The sequence below is a fragment of the Ambystoma mexicanum genome, chromosome 3q (assembly GCF_040938575.1).
Source record: "Ambystoma mexicanum isolate Mex_15411 chromosome 3q, UKY_AmexF1_1, whole genome shotgun sequence".
NCBI lineage: Eukaryota > Metazoa > Chordata > Amphibia > Caudata > Ambystomatidae > Ambystoma > Ambystoma mexicanum.
The window spans coordinates 1300760151-1300776296 of NC_090926.1; the positions used below are offsets into that span (position 1 = coordinate 1300760151).

General features: G+C 43.0%; 1 protein-coding gene across 2 annotated transcripts in view; it reads left to right on the top strand.

Moving 5' to 3' along the window:
* The window catches only part of LOC138447909 (zinc finger protein 567-like), an 88252-nt gene extending 72584 nt beyond the window's left edge, over positions 1-15668 (top strand). For both annotated transcript variants that reach the window (XM_069604425.1, XM_069604424.1), the window contains one exon: positions 11179-15668. In XM_069604425.1, coding sequence (XP_069460526.1) covers positions 11704-12918 — 1215 coding nt within the window. In that variant the 5' untranslated portion in view covers positions 11179-11703 and the 3' untranslated portion in view covers positions 12919-15668. The remainder of the gene's footprint in view (positions 1-11178) is intronic.
* Positions 15669-16146: the final 478 nt, after the last annotated feature.

Below are 16146 nucleotides of genomic sequence, written 5' to 3' on the forward strand. Positions count from 1 at the left end.
ATCCGGATTGGTATGTTCCTAAGATGTTATTTCTTTCCAGAAATCCCGGAATTGAAGGTAGGCCACTTTGTTCAAGATCTTTAGCAGGAGTGGAACATTAGTTATTGGACGGTGGTTCTTAACAGAGTATCGGTCAAGGGAGCCCTTTTTCATTAGGGGGGTTATTCATATTTCCTTGAGAGAAGATTTAACCGCACTTTCTCTGAAAGGTAAGTTTACCATCCTAATAATCCATACAGTAGGAAAGGCAAGGGATATGATGTTTGCAGGGAAGATATCACCCTTGCATGATGTAGGTTTTAAGTTGGTGACTATCTTGAGCATCTCTGCTTCAGAGCATTGTTTAAAATTAAATTAGGGTGTTGGAGAATTGATAGTCGGGTCATCTGGTATGGATCTGTCTTGCGTTAAGATGCTATAGCTAAGTTGTTTGTAGTTTTTTGATGGCCTAGTATTTTGTTGGAGAATTCCTCCTGAATCATTTGGCACCAGGCAGATTCTCGCTTGATGTTATGATTGTCTGTGCTCCTGCCCGCGACTTCCTTTCGGTCTTAGTTCACTAGATCTAGTTTTGGCTGATTCATGTGTTCTAGTGTTTTGATTTTTCCTCAATGATGGCATTCTTGCTGTTCTTCTTTATAGTTGGATAGAACCGTGGATGATGGATTTCTTTCACCATTCCCTTCTCTCTAGTGTTCTTTTTGCCAATCTTGATTCGAGAACATTTTCATTGAACCAAGTGTTTTTTAGGGTCTCGGGTGTGATTACTTTGATTACAGAGGTAATATGAGATGGGTAACCACAGCTGTAACGTTTTCCAGAGTGTCAGGAGGGTGCCATTTGGATTGAAGGAGTGAGGAGAATTTGGATGAGGAAAAATTCCTAAAGTTGGTGTAATTTTTTTTAGGATTTAGGATTCTTGGCAGTTTATCCAGGCGGTTAGGTGCATCAGGAAGGCACACTGTCAATGTCCCATAAAGTGGTCTGACCATGGACAACTAGAACAAACTGGGTTCAGAACATTCAGCCGATGCAAAAGCATATCCTTGGGATGTCTATATATGGTAAGAAAAATGGTAATGATACATTTATTTATTTATGATTTCGATGAACAGGTTCTCGCATCCCTCTATGATCTTGCCGATCCATCCGTAAAATTTTGCAGTCCTTTGGAACTGCTAAGGAGGCAGCCATATTGGCTGTATCATTCAGCCAGAGCGCAGTGATACTCAATATTTCAAGGTTGGAGGTTGTAAGGAACATATATTAAGAAGTGCCATATAAAAAAATTATTATGGAAAGCATGTCAAGGACATTTGCAAATTGGAGTCATTAATAGTAAGTAGGGAAACTTCAGTTTCAGTGCAGATATTCATGCGACATACTTCATGTGCGGCATAGGCGTGGCCATTGCCGTGTGATTCCTTTAAATTTGGACTCCTTAGTGGGGAGGGGAACGCTGTCTTTACGGCTGTCTTTACGGCCTCAATATCATTGGCCACGAAGTGTGGAATTTTAGTTCATGCTGCTTTCCGCTCTTCAGTGATCAGCTGAGTATCAGAAGCTTGCAAAGTATCAAGGCTATAATAGCGTGCTAGAATGCTTTGTTGTTTAGCGTGGTAGCGCTCCCCATTATATTGTGCAGGTATCTTAGGACTGCAGAGTGTAGCAAATAGGTAATTCAGGTGGGCCATAGTGAAGATTAGAGAATCAAACTTGGCTTACTGCGTGGGGGTTCCGGTGGCCTAGCTAGGTTTCTCAAGGTGCACAGGGAGAATCCCTCTCCGGACACAAACCGGCACCGCCTCTGACGCGCCGCTGAGGGCCTTAAGACTCCTAGGGAGTGCTGGGGGATGTAGTTTATAAGAACCATTGAAAAGAGATTTTTATAGAGGGGATATACCTCCAAATGCATTACAGAGGCAAGAGGGAGGCCATATAGTCGAGACAGAACCACACTACTCCGTCCTAAAGCAAAACCCTTTCCTGAAGAAACAAGACATGCATGATTATAACATACTGTAGAAGTAATCGAGATTTTCAAAAAACACTGGCACATTTTATTAGATGACGATCTAGAGAATTACGTTTCGGATCAACCAGAGTTTGTTTTCACCAAAGCTCTCACCTTAAAAATCAAACTCTGTCCGAGCTTCATGTGCATTCAGAATCTAATGGTTCAAACTGATGTATTAGCGGGCCGTACATTGAGGGATTTCTTCAAGTGCATAACCTATTCCATGTGTAAACCTACTGTAAATAATGTTAAAACCTTCGTAACTAATGACAAACATGAATTACCTATTTTAGATTTTATCAATTGGAAAACTAAATTTGTAATTTACATTGTGATATGCGTAAGAAAAACGTGTATGTAGGTTCAGCAATAAGGAAGCTAAGATACACGATCATGGCTATGTAACCTGCAACAGACAAGACACTCCCACTACAGGATAATTGGGCCATCAATCATCAGATGGACAACAAAGATAACATAAAATTCATTGGAATAAAACACCTTCTGCAGTATGAGACTGGGGGACTGGGAACTGACTTTGTTGAGAGGAAGAAGCCAAGCTTATCTGTAAACTCAGAAGTACATTATTGGGTCTCAGCAATGATGATGAGCTGCAGGTCCTCTTATGATGTAATGACTCGTTGCTTCATGTAACTTGCTGAGGTGGAGTGAGCCTTTCCAGTCGCCCATCGAGGTGAAGGATCCCAATGATGGGGTTCAGAGTCACTAGCAAACGCTCTTAATGCCGGATATGATGTGCATTCAATCACCACGTGCTCTGGCACACAAATGAAAATTTATGCAAACCGGTACCAATGTGTGGTGAGCAGGTTTTATACAAATATGTGGGGGAGCTTCAGAATGCACTTGATTATTTTTATATTTACTAATATGGAAATTTAGAATGGAGAATCATTGTGGGGACTCTTTGTCCATTGCCAGTAGTGTCTGGCATGGACTCGCTCTGTACGTACGGGGAATTAGTATTCTAGAAAATAAAGGTTTGAACTGGGAAAATTAGGTATCATCTTTCTGAGATAGATCTGAACACAGTGTATAGGCAATATCTCTGAAGCCGCAGTTTCCATATGTGTGGATATAATCAATTAACATAATACCATTCAAAATCATGATTCTGATTAACACAGCCACTGAGTGCATTACAGTGTGGTGGAGGTCTCCTTTTGTCTTAAAACCTAATTGGACTGTTAAGTGGTACAGTCCATTCCCCCAGTAATTGCAGACAATAGGCAACCTTAAATGTTCTGTTCTTTTCACAAGGAAGCACCTGTTTAATTACATTGGTGATTGGTGCAGTGACCCAAAACCACTGCTACACACCAATCTATAACCATATTAGTTTGGTTATATTCTTTGCATGCACAACAGTAGAAGTGTTGGACACAGTGGAAACCAAAATGCAATATATCCAAACAAATGGAGTGAAGACCAATATCGGATACTTTAATTTACTGAATCTACCGCCCTCTTGCAGTTGGAAACACGGACCCTTTTCGGATGTCCCCTCAGGTTTACAGTGGAGTTTGCTTTCATGAGCACCAGATTGGATCCCTTCCACCTGGGATCCAAGGCAGACCTTTGATGGTAGACCTTTGAGGTTGTGGGTACGGGGCTGCAGAGACAAGCGGTTCTCTTAGCAAGGCAGCTTTCACCTGAGTGTGGAGCAAGACTGACCAAAGAGATTAAGGACTTCACATACTCTAATAATTTATCATCGTCTGATGTAGATCATTAGACCCAGTTGGCAGTCCATATATGGCTTAATAAGGACTGAGCACTGTCTTTCTGTTTGGAGTACTTCTCATACTGAAGACCACCAGTGGCAATTCTTGAGGCCATCTCAAGCTAGATTCCTGACACAGCTTAGCTAACTTATTCTTTAGCACCCCATTCCTACTCTTTACTGCTCCTGCCGATTAGGGGTGGTGAGGACAGTGCAAGTTATGCTGAAGTTTTGCAAGTGTGATTTTTATGATAATATTGACGAAGCGGGTGACCAGTTCACTGTTAATACTAATGGGCACTCCTTCACCAAAACCTTCACAACTGTGATTCCAATGGCTTCTGCTACAAACCATTAGCTGGAAACAAACGATAAATACAGAATGAAAGACAATAAAATAGCTAGAAATACCCTGGATTCACCCAGAATCCACTAACCATTTCTTTCTTCCACAGAACCCACACTTGCCATCTAGAAAACACACCCAGAGGGCTAGTGAACCAACCCACCAAAACATGCAAACCGAAATATCTCTTTAGCTAAACTACAAACCCAGTAACCTGGACAACAAACACTGGACACTGCCCTTACGGACACCACAAGCCCAGTGCACAAAACACACCCAGAAACCTCACACGCCAGTTCCTCCTGGTTCTATGTGCATCAACAGATAAGCACAACATCTAGCCCTCACTAACCAACCTAAACCACTTTTTCCTACAGAGCCATGTGAGCCCTGCAGACCATGAAAATGGAAGCAGTGCGCAACATAGCATTGCACCTGGTTTCTACATGGTGTGACAAAAGGAGAGGCTAGGGAGTTGAGCCCGCTTTCCAAGGCCCTCCCTAGGGATCGGTGCAAGTGGGACCTCCCTGGGAGTGACGCCCCTCTAGACGACAAGGACGTTCATTCCCACAAGCAACTCCCTATGCAACCTACCCTATCTGCATATATGGGACTACCTACAAGGAATAAAATACCCTTTGTTCCTTTGGGTTCAGGCACTGCTGGTTTCTTTACAAATCCTGAAGCAAAGAGGACTGTGCCTTTAACAGAAAACCTGTATGTAAGGAAGATGAGTAGATCCGGAAGAGGAAGAGAGATCCATTATGAGCTTGCAATGTCTTGGAGGGTCTGAGCAGCATCAAGCTGCATAGCTGACGGCAATCACAGAAGCGAGGAACGCGAAGATGAGAAGCCAGTCTTAACAAGCAATGGGTAAACCGTTGCTTGTATGGAGGGCGAACAACTGTCCAAGCTGGTGGCGTGACCACAGAAGCACTGCAGTGGGCCGGTTGCCCGGTGAACTATGCACAAGCTGGAGCGGTGGAACCACCTGTCAGGGAGCGGTTTCCGAACCATACCCTGCACGGAGATGCGAAGAACAGGACGGAGCTGAAGACTGATGCGGAGGGAAAAGAAACCAAAGAAGGAAAACCAAGCGTGTTCTTAACCTCCAAAGGGTCAATCACTCCTAAAGGAAGGTACCGTGGAGAGTTTTAGAAGGGGGAGCTGCCGTGGGAAGTCAATAAAAGTGACGAAAGTTGTGAACACTGTTATATTAAGTTTGGAACAACTGAAAATGCCTTGAGAATGACGGAAAGTCCCCCTTAGGAAGACGAGAAGAAGCCATCTATAGGATACAAGAGCAAGAGTAAAAAACCTTTAAAGTGAGAAATATAATGTAATCATGCGGCATAAGGCGCTGAAACCACTAAGCGCTTATCAATGGTGTATCTTAGATATGTAACTAATAAACCTCGAAGTAAAGGTTGACACTTGGTAGTGACTCTAATGGAGATGCTGCGGGTGGTGGTGAAGGTTTGGACCCTGTGCCCAGGGAAACCAACAAGTAATTAAGGACAGAAGTTTTGCTCAACAACCACTCTGTGCATACACATGAAAGTAAATTGAATAGAATATTTAATGTGATTGAAGGCAGCCGACACGTCTTCCGACAACTAGGTCTTCTTCTAGGCTGTACTGTATTCTATACAACCCCTTTGTTTAAGGGTGATGGGGTAAACTGAAATTGACAGAATTGAGTCTCGTTACCCGCAAGTGCACCGTTCAACTGACTCTGTCATCTCTAGCTGCTCGCCGTGTGTACTGTCTAGACCAGGGGTGCACAACTGAATTTTGCAGAGGGCCGAAAGTACCTTACATACTGCCTATAGTGGGCTGAAAAGTAAATGTGGGAGGGGCGGGAGGCGGGACGGGGGGGTCTTTTCAACCCCCAATTTTTATTAGACACATGGAAAAAGAATACCTTTTTTGGAGGTGTACCAGTCTTTATTTGTAATTTAAACTTACATTTTGTAGTACACATTTTCCATTCCACTTTTATAATTTCTTTCTTGGTCAAAGGAGAAATTGGCACTAGAATAAATATGCAAATCATACAGGATGAAAAACTGCGCTCAAACATTTCACAAGTTATGTTGGTTTAGATTTGGAAGGCACAAGCTCTGCCATTTTGCACAGCAACTGGCCCTGCTCTAAAGAACATTCTCAGCAGTCCCTGTATGATGGACCCTGCTCTAAAGAACATTCTCCAGTAGTCCCTGTATGATGGGCCCTGCTCCAAAGAACATTCTCCAGCAGTCCATGTATGATGGACCCTGCTCTAAAGAACATTCTCCAGCAGTCCATGTATGATGGACCCTGCTCTTAAGAACATTCTCCAGCAGTCCCTGTATGATGGGCCCTGCTCCAAAGAACATTCTCCAGCAGTCCATGTATGATGGACCCTGCTCCAAAGAACATTCTCCAGCAGTCCATGTATGATGGACCCTGCTCTAAAGAACATTCTCCAGCAGTCCATGTATGATGGACCCTGCTCCAAAGAACATTCTCCAGCAGTCCCTTTATGATGGGCCCTGCTCCAAAGAACATTCTCCAGCAGTCCATGTATGATGGACCCTGCTCTAAAGAACATTCTCCAGCAGTCCCTGTATGATGGGCCCTACTACAAAGAACATTCTCCAGCAGTCCATGTATGATGGACCCTGCTCTAAAGAACATTCTCCAGCAGTCCATGTATGATGGACCCTGTTCCAAAGAACATTCTCTGCAGGTACCTGTATGCTAGGCCCTGCTCATTCGCTAGGGTGCCTGTATGCTAAGCCTCTGCTCTAAAGAACATTATCCAGCGGTGCCTGTATGCTAGGCCCTGCTTTTAGTTATTCTTTGACACAGGTGTGCGGTGCACTGTCACACAGGATGAGATTACATCTGCAGTGCAACATGTTTTACATGTCAAGCAGTGGTCCTGGAAATAGAATAGACTGCTTTATACAATGTGTTATTGTTCTGAGCTCTGTTTTCTTGAATGCAGGTCAATATTGGGTTGTCACTGTGGGCTGTGTGAGGTTTTGACTTTGCATTGTACATGTGCCCAAATCATATCACATGTGCCCCCTGTCGGTTACTTGACCTGACTGGTGGGAAGACCTTGGACGCTTTCACTGAGTGTCTGAGAGATCAGGGTAATTGATGTTTACATGACACTACACAGCATATAAGTGCCCAAAAGGACCTTAGTGACCTGGCCAAGCCAGACTGGGTGCCACTGGATGCCCACACAGACCGCGCTAGCCTCATATGACTGAGGCTCCTACACAGGCAACCCGGGCCTTATATGACCGAGGTACCCACACAGGCAGCCCTGGCCTCATTTGAAAGAGGGCCCCACAGAGGCATCCATGGCCTCGTATGAACGAGGCTCCCTCACCCGTGTGCCAGAGGCTTCTGGGGGCTCTACTGTGCACACATAAAGACATACAGACCCACCCACCCCCATCTCAGCATCCAAACTAACAAGCATACACCATGCACCCATACAGACACAAACCCCCCAGCCCAACTCAGCATACAAACTAACAAGCATATACCATGTATACATACACCCATACAGACCCGAACCCCCACCCCATATCAGCATACACTTCCCATACACACAAAAACAAACCTGCAGACAGACCCTACACCCCCCACCCCTGCATCTCAACATACACTGCCCATAGATACAAAACCAAACATACAGACCCGACACCCCCCACACCCGCATCTCAACATACACACAAAAATAAACATACATGCAGATCCCACACATCCCCCCCACCCCTGCATCTCAACATACACAAACTAACATACATGCAGGCAGACCCGACACATCCACCCCCCACCCCGCATCTCAACATACACATTATAAAAGAACAAACATACAGGCAGACCCGACACATCCCCCCACCCCCGCATCTCGACATACATATATACATATACACACACACAGAAACCGGTAGGACAGATCCGACCTGAACTTCCCCGAAATAGGTATTTAACGCGGACATGCTGCAACGCTGGCCAGGTCTCTGGTACTACGGCTGGCGTGGCAAGGCTGAAATGCCTTCCAGCATCAAGCCTTATTGACCACGCCAGCCGTAGTGCTGGCCCTCCATTAGTGCAGCACACATGCACTACATGACACATAGGCGCTACTTGGTGCGTGTGCACTGAGCCAATGAGGGTCAGATTTTTTTGTCCGGCCTGGAAGAGTTACAAAGACTTTTCCTAATGGAGGACAGGCGATGTGGGTTGCGGGCCGCCCTCCATTAGGAAAGTCTTTGTTCCTTGCGGACCTGACAAAACAGCGTGGCGGGCCGTAAGTTGTGCCCCCGTGGTCTAGACCCTTAAGCAAAGGGGTTGTATAGAATACAGTATAGCCTAGAAGAAGACCTAGTGGTTGAAACGTGTGTCGGCTACCTTCAATCACATAAAATATTCTATTTAATTTCATGTGAATAATGCAGTATGGTTGTGAAAAACCTCTGAACAGAAATAGAATGTATCATGAAAATATCTAGAGACCAGCACAGTAGGGATAACACAAGGGTGGAGGTGTTATGTCCCTGGCCAAAATATAATCAAATTCAGAGGGCTCAAATGGAGAAAGAGTAAAACACTCGGAGGAAGGACTATAAGGGAATATTGCCAAAAACCTTTTTAAGAAATATCTGAGGCACACTATCCAGTACGGAACAGTAAAGCAATGATGCTCTTAGCGGAGAAATGTATCATAAAGACAAGGAGAATTAAAAGGAGATCACCTTTGTGAACTGGTATCTGGAAAATGATTTCATACAGTTGATTAAAAAACGTAAATCATGCACACCCTGAAGAGAAGCCAAAGAGAGAGAGACTGCCGAAGAGAAGCAACAAAGAGAGTTAAATGGGCCAGAAGAATGTCTCTCTTTTTTCTTAGCTGTTCTACTTAGTTGTAGGATGAGGTAGATTTAGGTTTTGGACTATAGACATTTTTTATTTCGGCAAATCTGATTGACTAGCACCTTAGTTATGATAAGCAAGGAATGCCCCCATCACGATAGTGCAAGACAGGCATTCTCTTTGTTATTTAAGTTTGGAGAAATGTCTCAAGTGTGTCCCAATCCTTCCCTCCCACCAGAGAACACAACCAAGATTACAAGTAGGTACTGCCATTGTTGCAGCTGCAGGAAATTCATTTGATGGTCCGTAAGGGGGGTGGATGTGCTCTTTGGGTGGAAGGTATTGTCTTGCCGAAATTGTTCTGCAAGCAAATAATGCATTGCTGAGAATAGTCTTGAGCTATTTAACCAAATCTGCAGTGAACCAGGGACATGATCATTCAATTTTGTCCTACGTGTGCCTCGCCATGATCCAGTCTTGCGAGTTGAGACCCTAAAATCTTGTGAACAACTAGTCTTATTCGGCACCTTCTTCACAACATATCCTTGTGCAAACAACACTCATGTTGTTAATATCCAATTATCCTTTTCACTAGAGGATTTTCTCCTGTATCAAGGCCAACTCTTCCAAGTCGTATGGGTGTAGGGTCAGGACTGCCTTTAACACGCAGGACATATGCATCTGCAGTATCTGTGCCAGCTAATTTGGTGTACTGTCGGCAAAGTCATTGCCCCTACTGTTTGGGTCATCTAACGAATAATGGGCAGGCCGTTTGATGGCTATTTTCTTCAGCCAACAGAATGGTGTCTAGCAAAGCCTTTACAGGTTGACCATTTCTTTTTATCAGAATTCCTGTCGATGTCAAGAAGCCACAATGCTTCTAGAGTTGGCCTACGTCTTGGGCTACAGCAGATGCATACTGCAATGCAGTGTGTATGTATGTATGTATAGATATATATCGAAGAAGAATAGGAGCTGATTGCACTCAGCATGGCGGCACTCCACAAGTCACTTAGCACATGAAAAGGTTCTCGGTCAACAAGGTAAACGGAGAACACTATATATATATATATATATATATATATATATCAACTGCTGTGTGGCTAAACAAGTTCTGATCAAGGCTACCAATTCTGCCACTTGGAGCTGACTTGAGGCAACCTTCTGCCCACCACCACCACCACCACCACCTCCCTAGGGGCACACACTGCGTGCCCTGCAACACATTTCCATATTTGGATCCCTTTATCCTGACTCGTCAACAAAGTACATGAAATGTGGCTCTGATAAAGGAATATCAGTGAGGACTGTGTGAGGCATTAACAAGCAGTCAGTAATGGCTACACTATCATGCCAGGCTACTATGTGTCCCCTTATTCATGGGGGTGGCGGGATAAGGACCAGGAACATTGGATTTAACTCGAAAGCGTCTTATCGGGGCAATACTGAAATAATCCTAAAGACGCTCATTTGCTTGCTTTGGAAACTAACACTAAGACATGCTGTGTGTTTGTTTTCAATAGCATAGTAACAGCATGAGGTACTAATTATTTACTTTAGTATGCAATAGACCGCATAGGGTAAGTCCCTTTCTGTAATCTGGCAACCCTAAAGCAGGCCTTTCAGTTAAGCATGATTTTATCCTCATGAAGGTTTTCTCAGCTTCAGGAGTCAATTGCAAGACCTCCACCATATTAAGTGGGGTGAACACTTGAAAGGGCTTGGCTATCTCACTATAACCTAAAATGTGGAGCTTTCATGTGTGAGCTGGGTCCTTGCTGAATAAATGATATTGGAACATACATGTGCAGTCCTAATAAGTAAAGCATCCACTTAAAATGTTTTTCTTCCAGCTTCTTTTTGTCATTATGTTGAACTCCTGTATCACAATCTTGGATACTAAAAGTGAGGTCTAACTTAACAAAACACAATGTTCAATTTTTCTGTCACAACTGTTCTATCAGTGTTGTATTATTATGTAATCATTGGAGCAGTATTTCTCTACCATCCATTGAGATACTTGGCCCCAATAGATGGGACTCCCAAATCCTATCTGTTACCCATGAAGGTAATTAACTAACAAACTAACACATGTCACTAATGCTGAGAACCAGTGTACCTGGTACATTTTATGCCAGTGATCTTGAACCTGTATTGATTTTTAATGTGAATCTCTCTTTAATTCTGTAGGTGATTGATGCCCAGCGAAATGCAACAGCGTTTCTGTTAATTTCTCTGATGGAGTAATGCAGGACAAAGCTTCATTGAGAGACTATGCGCTATCTACACATCTAGAAGGATACACGTATAGGAATTAGTTGACTTTTCAAAGTAACTAGACATTGGCATTAGAGGAGCCTACTGAATACCTGAGGGGTTTCAGCCAAACACTCTCATGGTAACATCCATCATTCTGCAGTATTGATATAATACATATGTAGAATAGTAGACTCCTCATGAGACCCCTGTGTTATTTTCTGTTAGGAAAGCCTATGTTTTAGCTATTTATTATAGAATACATGTGCCATTTTACATATAGTAGGAAGCTAGTTTATTTAAAAGATTGTGTAAATAGTCTATGAATTAAAATGGACAAATGCCATCCATGCACCCAACCTGCATAAACATTCAATAGGAACGAGCCTTGTTCGTCACCAGAGAAGATCTACAGATGAGAAACTTCATTTGTGCCCAGATTGCAGGAAAAGGTACAGTATGGAGAGAGTGCTTATTCACCAACAGAAAACACATACATGTGGAAAATACCGGTGCATTGAATGCGGGAAAAAGTACATTCATAGGCAATCTCTTGTTCTCCACAGGAGTACACATACCGGTGAAAAACCTCATAAGTGCCCTGAATGCGGAAAAAGGTTCAGACTAAAGGGATATTTTACTAAACACATGAGAACACATATAGGTGAAAAACCTCATCAGTGCACTGAATGCGGGAAAAGGTTCAGTGAGAAGCGAGTTCTTATTAATCACCTTAGCACACATACAGGTGAAAAACCTCATCAATGCACTGAATGCGGCCAAAGGTTCAGATTAAAGCAAGCTTATACTAAACACCTGAGAATACATACAGGTGAAAAACCTTATCAGTGCACTGAATGTGGAGTAAGGTTCAGACTAAAGGAATTTCTTACTTCCCACCTGAGAACACATACAGGTGAAAAACCTCATAGGTGCACTGAATGCGGGAAAAAGTTCAGTACTGAGGGATCTCTTACTTATCACCAGAGAATACATACATGTGAGAAACCTCATGAGTGTTGTGAATGTGGGAAAAAGTTCATTCGGAAGGCAAATCTTATTCTTCATGAGAGAACACATACAGGTGAAAAACCTTATCAGTGCACTGAATGCGGAGAAAGGTTCATTCAGAAGAGCTGTCTTGTTTCCCACTGCAGAATACATACAGGTGAAAAGCCACATCAGTGCACTGAATGCGGAAAAAAGTTCAGATTGAAGGATTATCTTAATTACCACCTGAGAAACCATACAGGTGAAAAACCTTACCAGTGCACTGAATGTGGGAAAAGGTTCATTCAGAAGAGCTTTCTTGTTTGCCACTGGAGAATACATACAGGTGAAAAACCATATTGGTGCACTGAATGCGGGAAAAAGTTTAGACTGAAGCAGTCCCTTACCTACCACCTGAGAAAACATACGGGTGAAAAACCACATCAGTGCTCTGAATGTGGGAAAAGGTTCATTCAGGAGGGAGCTCTTAATAACCACCTGAGAACACATACAGGTGAAAAACCTCACCCGTGCGCTGAATGTGGGAAACGGTTCAGTCGGAAGGCCGATCTTATTCTTCACGAGAGAACACATACAGGTGAAAAGCCTTTTCCGTGCACTGAATGTGGGAAAAGGTTTCGTGTGAAGGGACAACTAGTTCGCCACCGGAAAATACATGCGTGATGATCCTCTTCTGCCCTCACTTATTTATTTTTTTTAAAGCCAGTGAGCGAGATTTTTAAAAAAAATTATTAATTGAGATGCATGGCTATTTGCAAACTGAAGGCCTTATCTCCTCAGCTCATCTGTTTTAATTTGCGACTAAATCCATGTACAAACAATTAAAGAGATGACCTGCAAATTGCGCTACCTCCTGAAACTAACTAATAATGTTCAATATTCAACAAGTCTTGATTAGCAGTTCATAAATCCAGATATAGGTGAGGTTTATTAGCACTCTTGATCAGCCGACACATGTTTCGACATATGCGTCGATTTGCAGGTCCTCATCTCTTTAAATGTTTATCTATACTGTGTATTAGTAGGCATACACAGCCGTGTGACCATAGCAACGCAGCTCGACTCCCCAATTCAACACAGACGTGCAAAGCGCACACATTGGGCTCTTGCCTACGATCATACCATGTACAAACAAATTGCTGGTTATAATTGCCAAAGCACTGGTGTTTTATCGATCTAGGAATATTAGAATGGGAGAGCCTGTGTTCTATGGTAAGGTATCCATCCTATGAACCGCTGCTTGAGGGCCTTCAGCAAATTGACCACTGAAAATTTTGAAAATGCCTAAAGGATGTGCTATTAAATCAGTAGCCATAGACTCTGGTTATCTGCTGCGAGGACCCGTTATACTAATTTGAATACCAAACTGCAGTTTTTCACTAAATTAGTGGTCACTTACTGCGAGAGAAAATACAGATGGTTGAAATCTAGATCTCTCTGCCGCCTGTGACCATATAGAATATGAGGCAAGCATCTGGACCCACCTCCGTAATCCCTCCCAACTCCTGTTTTAAACTCTTGCGGACTGATGGAACATATACCATTATGCCTTCTTTAGTCCCACAGCCACTGCCTACAGGATGTGGCATGCGGCAGGGCTGCTCCTTGTCGCCTATTCTACCATTGGCAGAGCTCATCGCTTGTATGACCTCAGGTTCTACTCGCATGCCTCATAGATCCTGATCCACTTCTTTGATGGCGTTGCATTGGTGTGACTATGTTCAGAGCTGTAAGCCATGATGATGGGGTCCTACTGGCTAAAGTTGAACATTCTGGGCTTAACCCTTGTTTGTGTGTGTGCCTGGAGCTCGTGTCCACACTGCCTGGGTGTAAACATTGATCATATGCTCCCACTTACCCGCCCAAAGTAAATTTTGTTTTTGCTATAAGGCATTGTGATAAATCCTCCTTTTCTTATGCCCTCTATTCTGCCATCAGTGGTTGCAAACCTGACCTGTTCTGCTGCATTTTATCTTGGCAGTCTTTCTAGTCCTTCTTGTGTTACTGAACAACTTCAAGCAGCGCCTAATGTTGAGGCCCTCCTCTCAGGTGTAGGGACTTTCTAGCATGGTGCCAGCTCCTTGTTGTTGGCACCGGCAACCTCATGTGTTTTTTGTTTTCTTTTTGGATAAAGTGCTTTTTATGGCCAGGGACCCCTTTCTGTAATCCAAACTTAACCCTGATTGCCCTCTCTGTGCCCTTATACCTCTGGCACCCATATTGGAGTTCCCCAATTCAGAAGGCTCATTTATATCTAGTAATGCAGCTCATTGTATCTGAAATGGCAATTTTCTAAAACTGCACATTACCTCAGACCATCTGGCCTGCATGCGCTTGCTGGAAATCCATCTGTTCCTATTTGCCTTGCTTTGGTTTTGCTTTTGTTTTCATGCCCATCTACTGCTGGAATTAAACCTTGGGTTGCAAAAGCAATCTAGAAATAAATAACTTAAAAGGGAGCAGAGTGCTGGCCCTGTAACTCCCTAAAATCAGGCAGCTCGTCCATCCAAAAGATAGTACCTGGCACATTGCCTGCTCCCTTCTTTCACCCCAGAGGTCAATGGAAATGTTCATAACAGTGGTACCATCAGTGTCATGCCAGAGGTATACAATTGAGACTGCCTGATCTGAATAGGAATTTTAATGTAAAACTCATTGTTTCATTTTCATGAATTACTAGATGCAAATTTATTTGAACAATTCACAAAATTGGAGTAAAATACTATATCTTCAAAATCTTGTCTGGGCCCCTGCTTAATACAACAGCTTTTGTTTACAGCAAGGATAAGCCATGCTCTGGGAATTTTATAAACCTCCAGTTAGGCTGCTGATGTAAAACACTGTTCTCAATGTCCCAGGAAAGCGTCGGAAATCCCTTGTAGCCGACCACTGCAGCATTTCCCCTTTACGGAACAATCTTGCACTGTAGTCCCCCCCCCCATCAGGTTTCTGGAAACTGCCTAACACCTTTGCCACTTGCTATTTGACCACTTCAGATATGCTTAATGCGGTGCGCATTACAGAAGAATGGGTGCAATGTCCACTTTTTAAAGACCATTTTACAGGAGCATTGTTGATGGGATGAGCAAGCTGAAGATGTCAACGGTTTTTTATTGCATGATGTTTAAAAATGTACATTGTTGAGACTATAGTAGGAGCAATACACTTCCTGCAAAAGTGGTAATAAAGTAGTGTCTTTTATGGATAAAATGAACAATAATTGGCTTAAAGTCAAAGGAGTTCAATATTAAAGATACCAAATTGAATCTCATCACAGTTTAGTGGATCAGTTTCTAATTTAAACAGTTTCTGCTAGAGTTGCAAAAAGAAATGGAATGAAATGCTGCTGGAAATGATATTGAAATTCATCCACTATCTGTCCGAATGTAATAACATTAAAAAATGATATCTTCCGAGTGCCTCCATTTGCATGTTTTTATCAGTTTCTTTTTTCTGTCCTTGCTCCAACGACAAACCACGTCCTGGAACAGGAACATACAATTTATTTAATTAGTAGGTCTGATATCTTGGATTTCTGTTGGAATGGGTGCCATTGTGAAATGTTATCTTTATAAAGTTTTGCTGCTTTTATTTTCTTCCATTGATTACTGATTTAGGCACTCTAGTTGAGAGCCGCAGGCCTGTATTTCAAATCGAGCTGCTTGTTTACTGTGATACAGCCATGGTGTCAAGTGATACAGTAATATAGAAAAGGGACCTTGATAGTGAGGTTGAATTAAAAGGTCAGGACCCGACCCATAGACTCCAGGAAGAAATTACGAGGTTGATGAGACATGCACCAAGCGAAGAGTGGGTGAGCCAAGCGGAATGTGTCTTCCTATGCAAAAAGCACCCCAAGAAAAGGGCGTTCTACGTGCTACCTAAAGTACA